Raw genomic sequence first — 18,394 nt, 5'->3', positions numbered from 1 at the left:
CTAACCCCCATAACGGTATTACCTGCTAAACTCGTACGCGCCTGTGATCATATGAGCACTACCGAATCAAGACATTTCATGGTCGAATGGTAACTCGTATTTGGAGATTCCCAAGTCGTCGGTCGTTTCACTGAACGAGGACGGCTTTCGAACGTCCATAGGCAGCACGGCCGGCCGATCCTCAGCTGTGATCCGGGCTCGAGCAGAAGCTCGAGCACATGCAGGGATGGGTTGGTCCCACCTCTTCTGTCCTTCATATCCTAAGAGCGGAGACTCCCTAGCCTCAAATCTCGCGTTCAATCGACACTGCTCCACCCGTGCCTGTCAAGATGGGACAGGAACATGCATCTCGTTGACGATCAGCGGCATGATACCTAACGATAACCTGGTTGATAAGGATGACACTGGCGCCACCAGTATTGGGGCCTCAATCCATCAGCAAAGCCCATAATACTATCCGATAGAGCCAGCGACGGCAGTTGGTAGTTGGCTTGCCGTGTCTATAGATACACCAGCGTAACGCAGTAAGCAAATCATGAAGCGGGATGGCGATGAGAGTATGGAGCATCAGCCCAAGACCGATAAGTTGGTTATTTCTTCCTTATTGACTAATGATATAATATCTATCAGATAAAGACTGCCGTCATGAAATTAATTGGGAAAAGGCTTGAATCACAACGGAATCCGGAGAATAAGAGAGCAAACGCCAGACTTTATGCAGTGTCCTTCCTCCCTCGCCAGACCTGAATCATGATGGCAACCATCCGAAGTAGCCATTAACGCAGCGACGCGAGCCCTATCATACATACACCCCCTGCTCGTCACCAAAGCTCTCTCTCACTTCCAAATCCCAGGACGAAAGTTGGACAAGGAATTTCGTACCCGCTATTTCAGGACGGCCACCCGGTCGACCATGTTGCCGCTTGCTGCATTACGACTCCAACAATACAAGCCATAGGCAGCCATCCCCTACTCAACCTTGCCAAGGCGTACTTGTAGTAGGCCTAGGGAATACCGGTGTCGTCTGTAGTTGGTCCAGGCCGCCACCCATCACTTGTTGACCGTGCTGCCAACCAGTACCCGTCTGATGGTTGGTGAAGGCGCCGTGCCGGAATGGATTGGTGCTGCCAGTTGGTTGGGGCATGAGCGCACCACTCGTCTGTGGCCTTTGGTCTTGGGCCTGCGGTTGAGGACTGAAGTTCCTTGCGAAAGGGTTTGTCCCGGTCTGCATTGGCTGCAAAGGTGTTGGTGTAGATTGCTGGGGACCCGTATTTTGAGCAAATGGCGAATTGTTCGATGATGTCGCAGGTCGCGCAAAGGGGTTTGTGGACTGGCGGTTGAGTTGGGTCGCGGGCGGGGGGCTGGTCGTGCTGGGAAATTGCATCGAAGCATTGTTAGACATGCCAGTTGGATTCGCCATGAGCATTGACGCGCGGAACGGGTTGGTGATTTGCTGGCCAGGCTGAAGGCCAGTCTGCATCTGCGGAGACAGGCTATTGTTAGATTGGAAGTTGCCGGTCTGAAAGCTGGCCACCGAATCTTGTGGGATCGAGCCCAATCCCGAGTTGAAGGGTTGTTGTTGTTGCTGAGAGAAGCCGCCAAAAGGAGCGCCAGTATAGTTCGGCTGCATCTGTTGCGGCATCTGCTGGGGAACCTGTTGTGGCATGTTGTAGGCGTTCATGTTCTGTTGCTGGAACGGACTGTTGTTGGCGAAACCAGTCTGCTGAGGCGCAAAGCCGTTTGCGCCTGGCATCTGGCCAGTCGGCTGGCCCATCATGGGTCCGTTCGACGGCCATTGGTTTGCGGGGTCCATTTGCGCCGCGTGTTGCTGTGGATTGACGGCCATAGTAGTCTGGTTTTGCTCGATGGAATCAAAAAAGTCGATAAGGTCTTGGTCGGCACCCTTCGACGGTTCGGCAGCCTTCGTCGTTGCCGAGGCGGAGCCCTTCGTGCTTGCTTCTGGAAACGAGCTCGACGCCGTGGATGCCTTTGCACCGCTCTTGGATGCACTGGAGGAGCTTCCGCCCCCGTTCTTCTTCGCCTGCGTCTCGGCAATATATTGCGACCGATGAACCTCGAAGTCGGGGTCTTTGAGATATTCCTCAAGCTGACGGCCAAGATTAACTGGCGCGTGTTTCAACTTGGGAACTTCGACGCGCGTGTGGTGTTCATATTGCCGCGCCACTGACAGGTACTGCACAACGTAATCGGTTTGGCGAGTAAAAGTTCGATAAATCTCCATAGCTCGCTCGGCGTCGGGTTTGGACATCTCGAAGAAGTGGCCCAGAAGATTGATCATGGCTTGATTCAGCACCTGGAATAACGACAACAGGTCAAGCACCAGCAGCCGGAAGGCGGTGACGCTGATCTCGCTCTCGGCTTCATCGAGAATCTACAGTGTATCGTTAGTACCGGGGTTGGATCTCCTTAGCCGCGCCCTCGTTACTTACATCGCAGTTGAGCAGCGCAGTAAGGAGCCTCTGCACCATCTCCGTCTTCCGCAACAACCCACCGCCTACGGTCGTGTTGTCGAGACGGTGTTCTTCTTCGGGCCGCACCCAGTCGATCCCTGGCCTTTCCTCGGGGTCGCGACGGCTTTTGGAGTCTTGGTAGGCTTTGGAGTCATGGTAGACCTTGGCTCGCTCGGATATATATTTTGCATAATTGAAGATGTTCCGCCCTTGTAATTGACCTATTGTACGTCAGACCTGCTGTGAGCGTCTAGGTAAACATGACCTGGCATACCTTTGGTGACAGTAATATTGTTGAATAAACCACGATGCCTGCCTAGATATTCCAACGTCGCATTCGGTTTCAGCGCGCCCTCGCGGATCATCAGGTGTATCGTTATCAGGGCCTTGAAGACGACGGTCCAAGTAGGGATCTCGATTCTGGTTTCGAGCGCTCTGAATACCTCGGCGACGGCATGTTCTCCGGCGTGGGTAGCAATAAGGATATGTTCGATGTACTTGGTCTTCGGGGGAGCGTTCTGCAGTTGCCAGACCACGTCAGTTGAAATCCTGCTTGGGGCCCATTACGCTTATGTGTTCCTCACCTTGACTTTTGTCGCCCCCCTCACCGACTTCTCGTACGAGCTTGCCATTATTGCTGTCGTGGTTTGTCGCACAGGGCGATTGTAATCAGAGATCAAAGTAGTTGGTCGGTCGGATCAAGCCGGGTTACCGGGGTTGGGGCGCCCCGAAAGCGCTGATAGCAGAGCTCGGCGCGAAGATGCAGCGATGTGGTGAGGATGCCTGGGGGTTTGGACGTCTAGACCGGAAGGCGAGGACTGGTCTGACTGTTCCCGCGAGCAGGTGCACACGTAAAATCGGTAGGTTTATGCCTAAGTCGGGCGGTAGGGCAGCAACTGAATTCTAAATCAATCCATCGCAACAGCTACAATGGGCGCGCAGACGGTGTTTATTGGCCAGAAACCGAACAAACCGGTTCGTCGCAGCGGGTGAAACGGGCTCTGGTACGCAAGTCAATGTTGGTTATTGACAGGCCGCTGAAGTTGCTGCGACAAGACAGCCCATCCGCAAAGGATCAAGTGGTTTCGGAATGACGGAATTGAACCTGGGGGGGGGGATTGGTAAGTGAGTAAGTCGGTAGGGGTTGGGAGCATGTAGGTAAGTGGTGAGTAACTGGCAAGAGATTAGTACTCTTTGTCCTGTACCTTGTAGCACACGTTAGGTAATAGGACGTCGGGCAATGGGCCTGCATGTGGTCCGACGGCTGGGGGCACGGGGGGCAAAGATTACTGGAAGGACGGCAGAGCGGATTTGTTGGCACAGCAAAGGGGGCCAATGAACGCTAGCCAGGGGCCTCGTTGATATTCATTGTGGATGGCCTGGACCCGATATGCATTTGTGAACGCGATACAAGAGCCGCGATGCAATCAACTGTACGGAATCCCTTCCAGGCATCTCTTCGCTGAGTCCCGTACGCGCTTTGCATCCACCCATGGCGTCGAATGCAAACGGGCAAGGGCTTGGGCCGAAGCTCAGGAGCATATTGTATTGGTCGATGTCACCTTTCAAGACGCGGCACCCCAGCATGTCAATCTAAAGCTATGCTTGGAAGCAGAAATGGTGTTTTAAATTTATTTGTTCGTGACAGATTTGCCCAAGACAGCTGACCTACAAAATTTCCAAACTCTGACAGTCTGGGCACCTGCGATTGAGATGAGCATCCCTGACTCTATCGGAGCACTGGCCGCTCAAGGATGTGCTCCTGAAGGGAAGGGCCCCTGCTAAGATGTGAATATGGATACTCGCAATAAAGAGGCGAGAGGATCTACCATGCGGGTTGGGGAAGATGTGAGAATTCGCCAATCTGGAAATCTGCCACACTGCACTTGCAATATGGATTCCAGAAGGTGTCGCAAACATATCTTGTTCTGGCGGGGTACATGGACGCTGCTGGCGGCAGACCTGTCCTCCACCGCTAGAATCCCATGGGGTGAAACAAACAAAGATGGCCGCAAAGGGCTTCAGTGACCTCTTCCAATCCTTGAGGTAATTCAGAGTTGCTTTTCTCGCGTCCGATGTGTTAACAAGGTCCGGTTGTGTCGAACGCTTATTTCATGGTTCCGTTCCTTCCATTGCGACAGAATCACTTGAGCCTCCGAAGAGGAGAATTCTTGCCGGTCTGGAAGGGGGAACGCATCATTTGGATCACGCAGCTTTCATCATATTGTTTTGAATTGGAAGGATGAAGAGGAAAAGAGGAAAGGAAATCGAAAGCTTCAGAGCTCTCTGCCGCTTTTGATACGATTGCAGCTAGAATTTTTTTTCCGCTGCGCCGGGGCGGAGTCGCGTTTATCCGCTAAAACTGGCCCATCAAGTTCCCTGTGGGTCCAGCAAGAGGGACCTGCGGAAGCTTGAGTCGGAAGCTTCAAGCAGTAAACATATGACGCTATTTGCTTCTGGAATCAACCTCATCCAGTGATGATATAAACAGCTAAAACTCAATGGTCAGATTCTCGTTGCTGAAGACCAGGTCTGGGGTCCAGAGATGCACTCACAACTTCTCATTGCGTCCTGGGTGCGGGTCCTGGCAACCGAGTAGCTATCGGATACGCAATATCAGGTGTGCACATGATGATGCATTCGATCCAGTCGCAGAAGCCGAATCCTCGACGTCTGGCACTCCAGCGCCGCCAAACCCCAAGATTTCGGCATTCAAAGACTTCTGTAAGATGCATTGCTTCATTCTGGCATTGTAATTATTCTGCTAATCTGAGCACGTTCAGTCCAATTTGGAACGCAAACCAGGCTCTCCCAGTTTACCCCCAAGTCAGAAAACGGCGAAGAGGTGACAGTCCTAGGCTTCCTTGGCAAACGACGAGACCAATCGTCCAGCTTGAGCTTTTGCGAGCTTGACACGTTCTACAGGCCCGATGTTCAGATCGTCTCCCAAGTCACTGATGGAGATGACGAAGCCAGCAAGTCTGCTGTCCATGCTGCTTTACGCGCGATCCCCAACTACAGCCCCGTTGCCGCCACTGGCATACTTGTTGAGCGACCTCGCAGAGTCAACGCTGTTCAGGAGTTTGGCGACAACCGGCGCCCTCGGCCTGGTGAGGTCTATCCACAGGGCAGGCTGTGGGATCTTAAGCTCACCTCCATCAAACCTCTCAACGAGTTTCCCAAAGACATCATCGTTTCCAAGAATGCGGTTTGGGCCCCCAAGCAAAGGCACATGCAAATGAGGTTCGATCATATGCTCAGAGATAGGATCCGTTTCCGCGATTTCCTCACAGCCAGTGCCCGTCAATTCCTTCACGTTGACCGATTTGAGGAGGTCGAAACCCCCATACTTTTCAAATCCACCCCTGAGGGTGCTAGAGAGTTTCTGGTTCCCACGCGCCGCGCCGGCTATGCATATGCCCTGCCACAGAGTCCCCAGCAATACAAGCAGTTGCTCATGGCCGGTGGTTTCCGGAAATACTTCCAATTTGCCAGATGCTTCCGCGACGAGGATCTCCGAGCCGATCGACAGCCTGAGTTTACACAGGTATATATCCTTTCATCCTACGCCAACGATGTGTGCTGACCTTATGCAGCTAGATCTTGAGATGTCATTCGCGAGTGGCCATCATGTCATGCAAGCAGTCGAGCAGTTGGTTCGACAAATGAGCAAAAGGATTAGTGGAGCGTTCGGCTACAAGGAAATCGATGGTATACGCCATCCGGTGAAAGCTAGCCCGCAGGAGATAGCAGATGCCAGGGCCGCGATGGCGAAAAGTTCGGGCTACCTGCCACCTGGCTCGCTTTATCCTTGGCCGCGGGTTGCCGAGCGCTTTCCTGTCTTGACTTATGACGAAGCCATGTCTCGGTACGGCAGCGACAAGCCCGACCTTCGGATTGAGTCCCAAGTAAGTTGTTTTGCACCGCCCAATGTGGGCCTCCGGCTAATGTGAACAGTTTTGGCGCATCGATAACATCGTTCCATCCAACTTCGTCAGTATGATCACCAAGCTCGAGCAGCCTGTGGTGGAGGCCGCTCAGATCCGGTTAAAGGGCACGGCCCAAGAAAACCAAGCATTCATTCATAAGTTTATGGACAATTTGCCCAAGACACCTCTCAAATTGAGCGGTGATGCCACCCCCGGCATATTCGTGTTCGATGAAAGCAAGCCTCTCAACGGACTCTCCGCCTTTGGTCATGAGGCTGCCGAGAAGATCGCAGCGCACGGCGCTAAAGGTGGTTATTGGAAGAAGCTGGAGCAGGGTGACATCATCGTCGTACAGGCCCGGAAGAACGTACCGTTCCGTGGCGAGGGTTGGACCGATCTGGGCAAGCTGCAAATAGCTATTTATGAAGCCGCCAGAGAGCAGAAGCTCCTAGTGGAAAAGCTTAATTGGGGTTTCTGCTGGGTTACGAAGTTCCCACTGTTTACGCCGAACGAGCCAGAGACAATCGCCGCCGGCGAGGGCCAAGGAGGTGCGGCTGGCTTCTCCTCTACTCACCACCCTTTCACTGCCCCGTACGGCCCCGAAGACTTCGACCTCCTTGCCACCAACCCGTTGGAAGCCAAGGCAGACCATTACGACCTCGTCTGTCGCGGCGTGGAGATTGGCGGCGGCAGCCGCCGTATCCACGTCGCCGAGATGCAAGAGTATGTCATGCGCGACATCTTGCAGATGACCGACGCCGGCGTGAAGCAGTTCGACCACCTGTTGGAAGCCCTCCGCGCTGGCTGCCCGCCGCACGCTGGGTTCGCCTTTGGCTGGGACCGGTTCTGTAGCGTCCTGTCGGGCGTGGACAGCGTGCGAGACGTGATCGCCTTCCCGAAGAGCATGAAGGGCGAGGACTTGTTCGTCAAGAGCCCCACCAAGATGACGGACGACCAGATGAAGGAATACCACCTGTCGCCGCGTAGGAAGACGCCGGCGCTCGAGCCTGTTTCTTCTTCGCCGGAGTTCACTCCGTCGCCTAGCGATGTTCCGGTCCCTGGCGATGAGCCGCTGCCCGGCAGCTCTGCGGCCCCAAATGACAGCAGCAACACTGCTGCCTGATTGGGTCACGGTGTTGTTCGTAGAGTCGCGGGTGATATCACCTGATCTTCCATGAACGACAGTTCTGTATACATAAAATAGATAATGTACTATTTCAGTCAAATTGTAGAGCAATGCAGGTACCGCCGATACCAATTCATTTTGGAGTATCCAAGCCTGTCGATCCACTGAGCAAACATTACATGATTGCCACTGCTTGGCATGCGGCTGCGGCACCCACCAGTGGAGCCGGATGCGCCAATCTTGATGATGGGCCTCGAGACACGAGCGGCGGTACATTCCACCCCTCAACCACACGCTGATACAAAACACTGGTACACACAAACTAATACGGCGGCTTTTCTAAGCTTTCATGTTAGGAGATAGCGTGCTTATATTGAACCTTCCACCATTGGCCAATCAGTCTTTGAGGTTATCAGCGGGCATCATTGGTAATTATCTGACACATTGGACACCTGATATCCGATGCATGATCCGTAGTTTCAGCCCTCAGCCCGGTACGCAGCCGGCACCGTCCCACTCGCCATGGTGCATTGCCAAAACAGCCGCTTTTCCGGGTCCGACTCCCCCGAGGGACGGCTGAGCTCCCCGGTGATGGAATGGAGCACGCCCCGGTTGTGGAAGATGACCAAGTCGCCCTCCTGCCAGCGATGGGCGTAGATGTTCTCCGGGGCGTACACCTTGCGCGTCAACTTGTGGCATATACCCCTGACATCGTTCAAGTTATCTATGACGGTCACTTCGCCCGTGGCGGGATTGGTCGTGCGGAGGGCGTAGACGCAGCAGCCGAGGACTTGGAGGTGCGGCTTGCCGTTGCCGTGGTTGCGCCAGACCATCTGGGCGACATGGAAATCAGCAACAGAATCTCTCGGTTTATAGAGTCACCAGAGGAAGCAGAGACAGGAATGGGAAGCTTATGGCTACTCTTACCGGGAAAGCGTGGACTTTGTCCCAGCTCCATTCATCTAGGTCCTCGATTCTCTTTTCTTGGCCCGACTTGGCAATGACCATGCCGTCGTCGGTGGCCTTGCAGTTCAATATCCACTCGTACGCCCGCGGGGCGTATTGGACGGTGATATTCAGCGCGAACTCCTTCTCTTCGGCGCTAAGAAGCTCAAAGGCGCGAGCCCCGGAATAGACTGGATAACTACTTTATCAGAAAGTTGCATGACTTTTCCATTTTCATGTGCCCCCGGGTATAACATACATGCGGTGGCACCGGCAGCAATGGGCATCACTTCGCCGCTGGGAAACCGCAGCTTCTGGTCTGGCAGGACTGGGTTTTTGAGAGAATGCAGCGAGGTCACGTAGCCTGGAAGGCGTTCGTAGAGGGGTGCGTCCATATGCCACCTGCAGTAAGGTTAACTGACATCGAGTCGAATTCGAAACAATGGAACGAGAAGATGCTACCTATAAGGACGCGTGAAGCCCTGTTCGGTTTCCTCCTTCGTACATGGTGTCTCGTGAAACTCGGTATGGCTCTAAATGATCATTTGTTGGCATTTTGAGCTCTTGCTTCTTTTCTTTCTTTCTCTTTTTCCTGAAGAAAAGGAGAGAAAGGGGGAGATAGCTTACCACGTGTTTGAGATCCAAGTCCGGCAATCCTTCGTATCCCGTCCATTTCCCCTTCCCGATGATGATGACCTGCGGCGCCCTGGGCACCCTGGCACCTATCAACTCTCGTAAGCACTTGGTTCTCAACGGGTAAACATGATGTTCTACGAGGGGATAATAGCAATTCTAGGATTACAAGGTGCGTTATCTTCCGCGAGATACTGGAATAATGAGAAATAAATAGGGGCTGCCAGGACTAACCGCAGGAATAGGGGCACATGAACAACGAAAGTTCCTCACCACGATTCTTGGATAAGATGCTCTTCGAATCCGTCAACATATTCTCTCCGCCGGAGTTAATATCCCACGCCGTCTCGTCAAAGAACCTCCCAATCCTCGGCATGACGTTGGGGTCGAGGCCCTGCTGGTTGCGGACGACGAGAACGCCATTATCAAACAGGCCGCTTCGCAATGTGGTCTTTTCTTCTTCACTCAGGCTTTCAAAGTCCAGGTGCTTCATGGAGGAGGGCAGGACCACCTCCGCCCCGAGTTCGGATTGCTTCCGGAGCTCCGCCCCCAGGGGCACGACGCGTAGCGACTCGACCACGTGAGGCATATTGACGGTTCCCTGGGTGTTTAGATGACCTAGATGGCTTTCGATGTCAGAATCAAATGTCTTAAGCATCAATTCCGCAGTCTCGTAGGGGCCGGTATGTTGTCTGAGCCAAGCATTTGCTTACCGTCGTGCCTGGCATTTCGGCCGCCTCCGAGGTGGGGTTCACGCCAAGATTATTCATCCGACCCCTTATCAGTGAGCTCGGATCGGATGGGTAGCACAATCATGCCGTCGGTCGTTATCTATCTAGCTTAACGAATCGGATGCGCCCAAGCGAGTAGGTTACCTCGATGGCCAATGGAGCGTATTCGCAATGGCTGCTGGATCTTAAGTAATCGCGAACTTCTACTTAGGGATTATGGTTTGACGCGTACATTTTCACTATTCTTTTTGAGATCCTCGGATACTTTGATGTGCATTTCATCCATTCCTGGCTACATTACCAGAAGCCTGAATCATAGCCGTAAAATGCAAGTTTCAGTCAAGAATCGGCTTTGGCCGGGAAGGATATGCCCAGCTATATATTCGTCTCAAACAGTAATCACGTGGTCATATCGGCGTACAAGTTTCCCGCGATCCCGCGTAGAAGGACTGATGATCAGACGGTCAGGGGTAGCCAGATTCGGCGATAAGCCATTCATTTCGGGAGACCCCCGTCCCATCCATCGTATTTTTAGATATCACCCGTTCTGGGCGATTATATGGGACACGATGGACGATAACTTGAGAGATAGACCTTTTGTCCTTCACATTTTTCTCAACATTGATAGTTCGTTTACTTCCCGTACACAAATAAGGTCCAGTGGTTCGCCCAAACTGAGCGTATTAGCCCGAAGAAAGCCACAAAAGAAAAAGGATACGTCCCAACCCCAACCCCCCCAAAGCCATATGAAAATACCAATTCATACAAATTCCATGGGTAGACCAAAGTTTCATAGGCACTTTCCTATGAAGTAATCTTTCTCATTCGCAGCTCGAAGGAGCATTTTGGCTGGTGGGGGCCCTGGGGCCAGATGATAGGGCTGGAGCACTTCCGCCGAGACTTGGCATTTCTCCTGCTGCATTTCTTATCTACCTGCATGGATCAGAGCTGCATGCCCAGGGTCGGGGTATAGCTAATATCAGATAGCAGTCTGGGCTTGCCATACCCTTTCAACTACTCTTTCTTTTTGAAAGACCTGTCGCTTCAGATTCCTCCAGGCGTACCGAAGACGCTTGCAACGTCTGAGGCGACACCATGGCTTTCTTTCATGAAGATAAAGCCAAGTCGACCGGCGTTGGGGTAGATGTGGACGCTTCCAACACTGAAAGCTCGAGCGGGAGCTCCGTTCCCATCGGCAGTGATGGTATATTCGCCCGACTGAAGAAGAGAGTCGAGATTGAGCCTCAGTACGGAAGCTTTGCCCCTGGAAGATGGAGCAATGCAGGTGAGTTGCAACAAATATCTCGGACAAGGGCTTCGCTGACTTCTGTAGATCTGGATCCAACCCCCGTGAATGAGCAAACATGGAGCAGTCTGAATTGTAGGAATATTCCTAGGAGGTTGCTGCATCTTGTTGGGTAGTGACTGACAAGATCCAGACATCTTCTACTGGCTCAACGATGCAATAGCCCCGGGAAGTCTCAGACTCGGCTCCTCTCTCTACGCCATGGGACTCTCCTGGAGCCTCTGCATCGTCGTCATCACCCTCGGGCACTTCCTGATGGCGATAGGGCTCACTCTAAACGGAGTCGTGGGCTCTCGGTTCCACATCCCCTTTACGATTCAGAGCAGGGCGCCCTTTGGCATGTTCTTCTCCTTCGTTATCGTGCTGATACGGATGGTCGTCGCCGCCTTCTGGTACGGGATCAACTCCTATACAGGGGCCCAATGCGTCAACGTGATCCTCCTCGCGATCTGGCCCCAGTTCGCGCAGGTCCCCAACCGCCTCCCGGCTTCGGCCAACATCACGACGCAGATGATGACGGCCTACATCGTCTACTTCCTGTTCGTCCTGCCGTTCCACTGGATCCACCCGCAGAAGCTCCGCTGGTTCTTCACCATCAAGTCCATCATCTGCCTGCCAGCCATCTTCGGCATGCTGATCTGGGCGTGCGTGGCCACGGGGGGCGCCGGCACCGACAACCCCGTGTTCCGCCGGGGCAACACGCTCTCGGGCCGCGAGCTCGGCTGGGCCTTCATGAGCGGCCTGAACGCCATGATGGGCAACTACGGGACCCTGGCCGTCAACATCAACGACTTCACGCGCTACGCCCGCAGCAGCCGGCGGACCTACGTGCAGATCCTCGTCATCCCGGCCTCCTTCATGCTGCTGTCCTTCATCGGGCTCGTCATTGTCGGGTCCGCGGAGCGCGTCTACGGCGAGCTGCAGTGGGACGTGCTGAGCATCATGACGCGGTGGAACGACAGCGGCGCGGCGCGGGCGGGCGCCGTCCTGGCCGCGGGGTCCATGGCGGTGGCGCAGGTCGGGACCAACCTGGGCGCCAACTGCGTCTCTGCCGCCAACGACCTCAACGCCATGTTCCCGCGCTACGTCAACCTGCGCCGCGGCTCCTACATCGTCGCCGTCGTGGGGGCCTGGGTCCTGACCCCGTGGAACATCCTCGCCTCGGCCGACGCCCTGCTCAACTTCATGGACGGCTACGCCATCTGGCTGGCGCCCATCACCGGCATCCTGCTCGCCGACTTCTACGTCGTCCATCGGCAGCAGTACGAGGTGCGCGAGCTGTACGACCCTGACGGCAGGTACCGGTTCAACCGCGTCGGGACCAACTGGCGGGCGGTTGCGGCGTGGTGCTGCGGGTGGGTTCCGTTGCTGCCGGGGCTGGTCGCTGCAGTAAGTCACATTGTTCCACTTCTATCTGTTTAGATTGTAGCTAACCCTCATCAGACTACCCCTGCCGACGTGGTCAACATGGGTACTCGAAATCTGTATGCCCTCGGTTACATGTATGGGATGAGCTCGAGTTTTCTGGTATATGTCATCCTGAATAGATTGTTCCCGATCCGTAGTTCAAAGCTTCAAGGGGTAGGCATGGTTTAGATCAATCGATAGTTATACAGGATTTGTAGATGAAGCACTGAAGCCCCCTTCGCCGCAAACTGTCACACGAGAGTGCTTCTGACCAATCGAGCATCGCCTACCCCTATCCGACAGAATCAGCCGATGCTAGCCTTGCTTTCCAAAACAACGAAAGCCCTATATGCATCATTACAAGATAAGGAAAAAACCAACTATCGTACTTATTGCCTATACTCAACTTGAAACTGAAGACATAGTCAATGAAAGTCCAAAAGAAAGGTGCCCGGACCCCTAGAGTTGGGATCAAAAAGCACAAACAGACGGTAGTGACAAAGCGCCATTTCCGGATTAAAACGGACGACGATGGTCGGAAGAGAGAAATGACAGGCAGCACATGATACACTGCGGGCTTGAATATGAGTATCACTCGAGAGAGTGCGCTGTATCCTGGTTCGTCGATTCCGAAATATTGCAGTGTCGAGTAGATCTGGCCATACATCCAGACGGCCGAAGTCCCATAGACCACAGGGCTCCGCAGAAGCGACGAGTATAGTAGGACATGTTCGAGGATCTCAATGGCAATATACCCCAGACGAGACTGGCCTAGTATGATCCACATCATCTTGGGTATGAGCAGCTGGATATCAGCCAGAGCCATGATGCAAGAAGCTACCATTCCGTATTTGAGACGCACGATATCCACATGAAACGTAGATTCGCCTAGGAAGTGCCCCCCTTCCAATCTGACAAGTAGAACACTGTCGGGCAGCCGGTAGTACCAGGCGAGAGGCCCATGTTGACCTTGTTCGATTCTTTTCTTGACGTCCCAGCCGTCCTCTTCTTCCTGAACGGAAACAACCCCACCTCCGACCCATAGCGAACGGACTCTATGTATCGACTGCAGCTCCGGCTTCCATGAGATCAGAACCAGAGCATACTTATTCTCGGTTGCCACATCTTGGAACAGAAGAACGAATGTGTCAAATCTGCTGGTGGAGTTGTCCTCGGGTCGTTTAAGCCTGCTAGACCATTTAAAGGCGGTAATGCGGCGCTGATCAGGGGATCAGTAGTCCGGAGGTGCTGCTTCGAGTAAACGAACACCGTCTTCTAGGTCTCGTATCCAGACTGACTGCTGTGGTACTCCGGACAATCCAGAAGATGGTACCTCGTACGTGACAACATCGAGCTGTTTAATGGGCCACTGGCTCCATCGAGTATGATCAACGAGCATTGCAGGAAGGTCAGGCCTTGCGTACAAGCCGGAAGAAAGGCGTACAAGCGGCAATGCTATGATACGCCTCATTTGGCCTCGTATGAAGCAGGGCAAAACGATCCAAATATCCTCGTCTTGAGATGCAGGCAGGCCGAGCGCCATACCGGTGGTGGTGAGAGAGTACTGGAACGGAACCCTGCGGTGCATGATATCACCGCATTCTTCGAAGGCTGCCGGGTGCGTCGCCAGAAGACCGGTGACCTGACCAAAGTCTGGCCTGGGATTGTTCTTCTGGAATTTTGGATCGATGTCAAGTCAGCCATCCAGCATATATCAAAACATTACAAGCATCAGCAGAGATCCATACATTAACAGGATTCTCATAGTGGTCATTGAACCATGGATGTTCCCAGCCGATGAGGAATCGCCAGACAGAGAGCCACGTGTTGCGTGGCTTATCAATATCAAACCTAAGTTTTGATGTTTGCCAATTGACATTCCACGCAAAGATTGTTGGGTCAAACTGGCGACGAACGATTTCCTCTTGCAGCCGGAAGAATGCGTTGGAGCCTTCGCCATATATCAGGGGCATGTTGATGTTGAAAAGCCCAAGTAGGCAATAGGCGAGATCCTCGGTTTTGGTAGTCTGCCTTCGCGCGGCCCAGCTCATCTTCTGCGCAATAGAAGCCTCATCCAATTTCTCCCTCAAGCTTCTATTTGGATCTGATTTCAAGTACTGCTTGTCAATACCGGTCACGGCGGATATCCGGTGCGACAGCCGGGATCGAGTATTGATATACGACCAGTCCGAGGCCCAAAAGGCCACCCATGAGGGTGCTAAAAGCTCCTGCAACGTCCAGCCGCGACCAAACCACTTGCTAGACGCGAGCCCGGACGGGTCATCGACTGATTGCGCATCCGGAGCGACATCATCGAGGTATACGAGACAGATGGCAGCCTTTTCATACCAGCTGAACATGGAGTTGATGGCCTCGGACAGCTCGGCATTGTTGGTCTTGTCAATGCAGCAAGTGTCGACCCAGGCGTAGTGAAGCCCGTGTTTCAAAGCAAGCCGGCAGGCTTCTTCAATCTTCGTGCGGCCTGCTTTCGCGATACCGGCCTCGTATTCCTGAAGCGTGACCTCACCGCCGACCCATCGGTGGGACAGTATGGCATAAGCCGGAATCGCGTCGCCCGAGGAGCCGTCCAAGAACACCTCCAATTCCCCTGTGTTGGCATTGATTAATCGCATTAAGTGAGGTTCGTATCGCAAACCGCTAAGGGTTGAAAAGAACACCCTCTCTCACGGGATGCAGTGGAAGGTCTGTCGTAGAAGGAGGGGTAGTTGCCGATAAAAACATTGGAGCCTGAAAAGGGAAGAATGCCGTGGAAAGCTGAACAGCCGAGCTCAGCCTTCGACGCCAGGATCAAACGACCAATGAAGCTCGAGTGTGGCGTGTCAGCACTAAGCTAGAAACCCAAGAACTATCACTGTAAGGTCGGGGCAATAGAAACAGATAAATTATAGCTTAGAGATGGTCCTTTATGCCTAAGAACTGGTCTTCTGGCTCTCGCTGAAGGGTACGCGGCTCGGTAAGGATAAGTCGCAGCTGTCCACAGGGGTCAACATGCTCTAGCCGTGGCAAGGAATCCCAGAGTCGCTCCAATGTAAGGTCATGCAGCCTTGCTTCAAGGCCTAAAGAACGTAGCTTTCGAAAAGAGTGGCACATGGTTCCTTACCGAACTTCATAACAAGACCGATGGCCTCGAAACAAGCCAGATACCATTTGTTACGATTTCAATTAAATAGGAAGTCCGTTACACTCTTCGCTAAACTCCTTTACTCCTTTCTCCGGGCTAGAGTCCTCCCGATCACGTACCTCGGCGAAGCTTGACGTCTTCGAAAGTGCTTGGTGCTAACGCTCAGCTTGAATTCGCTGCCGTCGCTCTTAGCATTGGCGCTGTAGACTCCCTCAATTACCCCCAAGTTTCATCCGGGGAGCAGGCTCTCCCCTCTTGGGCGACTCGGCAGGCTTGCCGTAGACGCCGCCCCGGGAGTCCGCAATGCTCTGGACCTCGGCAAAGCCCAGGGTGGCCATGTCCAGCGAGACGAGCACCGCTTGGACGGAGTCGAACGTCACGCGGACCACGCCGTCGACGGTGCCATCGTCCTGGTTGCGGGACACCAGGAGGGCGGTGTCGTCGTTGCTGGACTGCTCGTCCAGCACGACAAAGTGGAAAGCCTCGGCCACGTGCTTGGCGGCGGCATCGCCGACCGAGGCGGCAATGTAGGCGCTGAAGGACTCGTCCAACGGAGGAATCGTGGCCTGATCCGGAATCCGGCTCCCGCCGTCGCGGGCTTCGACGATGACGAGCTCGTGATCGCTGCCCGGCACCAGCTCGTTGCTGCCGTCAAGGGCGTCGGTGAGCAGCTTATTCAATGTCTCAAAATAGCACCACGGGTCAGCTGCACGTATTGGTGATTGGTAGGTATGGGGTACTGACAGTGGTGGACACCTGAGTAATGCAACAAACGGGGTATGGGGCCATTTTAACTAGCTTTCTGCCGCTCGAAGTCCCGTTGGCAGAATGATATTTCGGTTCAGGCTGTAATGAGTTGGGATACGTGATTTTGGTGGTGGCGGGAACGAATTCACCTGTTGACTGGAAGGCGCCGTGGCAATTTGATTTGACAGACAGCTTGCTTTACTGTATATGGTCTGACAAATGACGTCATAGTAAAATACATGTAACACACATATAAACACGAACACACAAGTTGCTGCAAGCCAACCGTTCGCCTGTATGGGTGCTAATGCGGAATGAGCTGAACGAGGGACAGGCTGTCGGTCTAGCGCCAAAGACAGCGGCTTTGGTTGCTCCCTTGGCCAGTATCCTGGAGGTAGTTGGACAAACCGCATTTATGCCCTGCGCGCGAAATAGGACCAAAGACCCCGAGGGGAATGGATTCGCCAGAAGTAAGCATACGACGACGGGACTTCATGTTGTTATTCTCAGGTTCCCTCAGCAATGAGCGGGAGTTCACCAGAGGGATGCGACCAAGGCCGACGGCTCCCCTGGCACTTGGTGGACACCCACTGCCACGCTAAGGGCCGTTAAATGCCCCTCTACAGCGAGGGGCAAAGCTGGGGCAGCGCAACAGCGCCAACTGTGTGGCCCTGTGAGAATCAACCGGTCAAGTCTCCAGCAGTTCAAAAAGCTACAATCTCAATGCAACAATTAAGATACAAATGTGCTGTTGCTAAAAGGTAGTTACTGCAAGCCAAGTGGTGCATTAATTTATTCCAGCGGTCGCTAAGTGGTTTCGAATAGCTAGATGGTAGTCAACTACGAAGAAGAGAGTTTCCTCTTTGATAGCAATTCCTTTGAACAGATTTATGCCGAAAGGGGCGGAATTGACATACGATCCGGCAGACGACGAGAAGGTATGAAATCATGAGGGAGAGTTCTGCAGTAGACCGACCTATTACCACCGAGATCTGCGACTATGCAAGGAGACGAATCCCTCCCATTGGGTCTGTCACATGGTCCGAAGCTAGCGATTCATGAGTGTTGGGTAACCTGCCGGAGCTGGTTACATGCACCATCACCAATGCCGAGATGGTCGCCACACTCCAGCTAGGTTAAGAAACCCATCGCCTCGATAAACACGACAGTCAGGTCGGACATTTTGAAAACTCTTCAGGCATCATATGAAAGTTCGAACTTGTGCTTCATTGAGATGCAGCTGCTTCAAAACAACGAGCAAGACCAAGCGGGCACCTACAGCCTGTCTCTAGACTGGGCACTCAACGGCCGAGACTATGATACCCCCGACCACTATGACACCGCGCGAGAGTCCCGCGAATGCTTCATCTCCCGTCGCCCGAGCCACGTCCATGTCACCCAAAGCACCAGGGGTTCGAGCCAGTTAGCCGGCGCCACCCACCTGGGAATCCTCGACCAGTTGCCAAATGAAGTCATCACCGCAATTCTGCAGTACTGCACCGTCAGGACTCTCCTTTCGCATGTCCTGCGCGTCAACCACGCGGCGTATGCGATTGTCAAACATCTACCCGGCTTTATACTCCTGACCAAAACTTTGAGAGATCATATCAACCGCTCGGTAGGGCATTACACAAGGATCTGGTCGGCGCTCATCCGCATCAGCCCGTATGCGACCATGTGCCATCTCCTGGAGAGCGGCACTTGTGGGAGGTGTGGAGATACCGGTGCCGAGCTGCGGCCCGCCCACGCCAAGGTCCTTTGCGATCAATGTGTTCGCCGTCCCCAGTACTGATGAGACTACGAGCTGGAGTTATTGAAACCATTGCGCCGGGAATGTTTAATTGGGAGACACGCAAGTCACCCGGTTCGCCGCGCTTTCTCATTTCGATGTTTAAAGCGTGGTATTCATCTGGGGCTAGATGAGCAGTATCAGCATTTTGAAATGATTTATTGACCA

The 18,394-nt window shown here is 53.6% G+C and overlaps 6 protein-coding genes across 6 annotated transcripts; 3 read left to right on the top strand and 3 right to left on the bottom strand.

Annotated features, from left to right (window-relative positions):
- Positions 1 to 973: 973 nt before the first annotated feature.
- PG985_000404 (ANTH domain-containing protein) lies at positions 974 to 3,103 on the bottom strand (the record flags this gene model as incomplete). The annotated part of the gene is made up of 4 exons (XM_066820173.1): positions 974 to 2,392; positions 2,451 to 2,692; positions 2,746 to 2,989; positions 3,056 to 3,103. The coding sequence occupies 4 exons, from the start codon at positions 3,101 to 3,103 to the stop codon at positions 974 to 976; spliced, it is 1,953 nt and encodes a 650-aa protein (XP_066691052.1).
- Positions 3,104 to 4,476: 1,373 nt separating this feature from the next.
- On the top strand, positions 4,477 to 7,523 carry PG985_000403 (aspartyl-tRNA synthetase; the record flags this gene model as incomplete). The annotated part of the gene is made up of 5 exons (XM_066820172.1): positions 4,477 to 4,517; positions 5,092 to 5,195; positions 5,255 to 6,018; positions 6,068 to 6,379; positions 6,429 to 7,523. 5 exons carry the CDS (start codon positions 4,477 to 4,479, stop codon positions 7,521 to 7,523), a joined length of 2,316 nt encoding a protein of 771 aa, XP_066691051.1.
- A 482-nt stretch (positions 7,524 to 8,005) lies between these two features.
- On the bottom strand, positions 8,006 to 9,693 carry PG985_000402 (sulfonate dioxygenase; the record flags this gene model as incomplete). The annotated part of the gene is made up of 6 exons (XM_066820171.1): positions 8,006 to 8,359; positions 8,454 to 8,662; positions 8,731 to 8,873; positions 8,934 to 9,004; positions 9,099 to 9,193; positions 9,378 to 9,693. 6 exons carry the CDS (start codon positions 9,691 to 9,693, stop codon positions 8,006 to 8,008), a joined length of 1,188 nt encoding a protein of 395 aa, XP_066691050.1.
- A 1,237-nt stretch (positions 9,694 to 10,930) lies between these two features.
- Positions 10,931 to 12,722, top strand: PG985_000401 (cytosine-purine permease; the record flags this gene model as incomplete). Its single annotated transcript, XM_066820170.1, has 3 exons — positions 10,931 to 11,216; positions 11,275 to 12,530; positions 12,585 to 12,722. Coding segments are annotated over 3 exons (1,680 nt in total), but the record flags the coding sequence as incomplete, so codon positions are not given.
- Positions 12,723 to 12,853: 131 nt separating this feature from the next.
- PG985_000400 (uncharacterized protein) lies at positions 12,854 to 16,933 on the bottom strand (the record flags this gene model as incomplete). Its single annotated transcript, XM_066820169.1, has 7 exons — positions 12,854 to 12,893; positions 12,938 to 13,767; positions 13,816 to 14,220; positions 14,297 to 14,399; positions 15,487 to 15,625; positions 15,911 to 16,396; positions 16,846 to 16,933. 7 exons carry the CDS (start codon positions 16,931 to 16,933, stop codon positions 12,854 to 12,856), a joined length of 2,091 nt encoding a protein of 696 aa, XP_066691048.1.
- Positions 16,934 to 17,671: 738 nt separating this feature from the next.
- PG985_000399 (uncharacterized protein) lies at positions 17,672 to 18,229 on the top strand (the record flags this gene model as incomplete). The annotated part of the gene is made up of 1 exon (XM_066820168.1): positions 17,672 to 18,229. The coding sequence occupies one exon, from the start codon at positions 17,672 to 17,674 to the stop codon at positions 18,227 to 18,229; it is 558 nt and encodes a 185-aa protein (XP_066691047.1).
- Positions 18,230 to 18,394: the final 165 nt, after the last annotated feature.

This window comes from Apiospora marii (genome assembly GCF_038362585.1).
Source record: "Apiospora marii strain CBS 49790 chromosome Unknown utg000001l_segment0_segment0, whole genome shotgun sequence".
NCBI lineage: Eukaryota > Fungi > Ascomycota > Sordariomycetes > Amphisphaeriales > Apiosporaceae > Apiospora > Apiospora marii.
The sequence above is the reverse complement of the archived record's forward strand: the minus strand, read 5'-3'. Positions and strand labels throughout refer to the sequence as shown.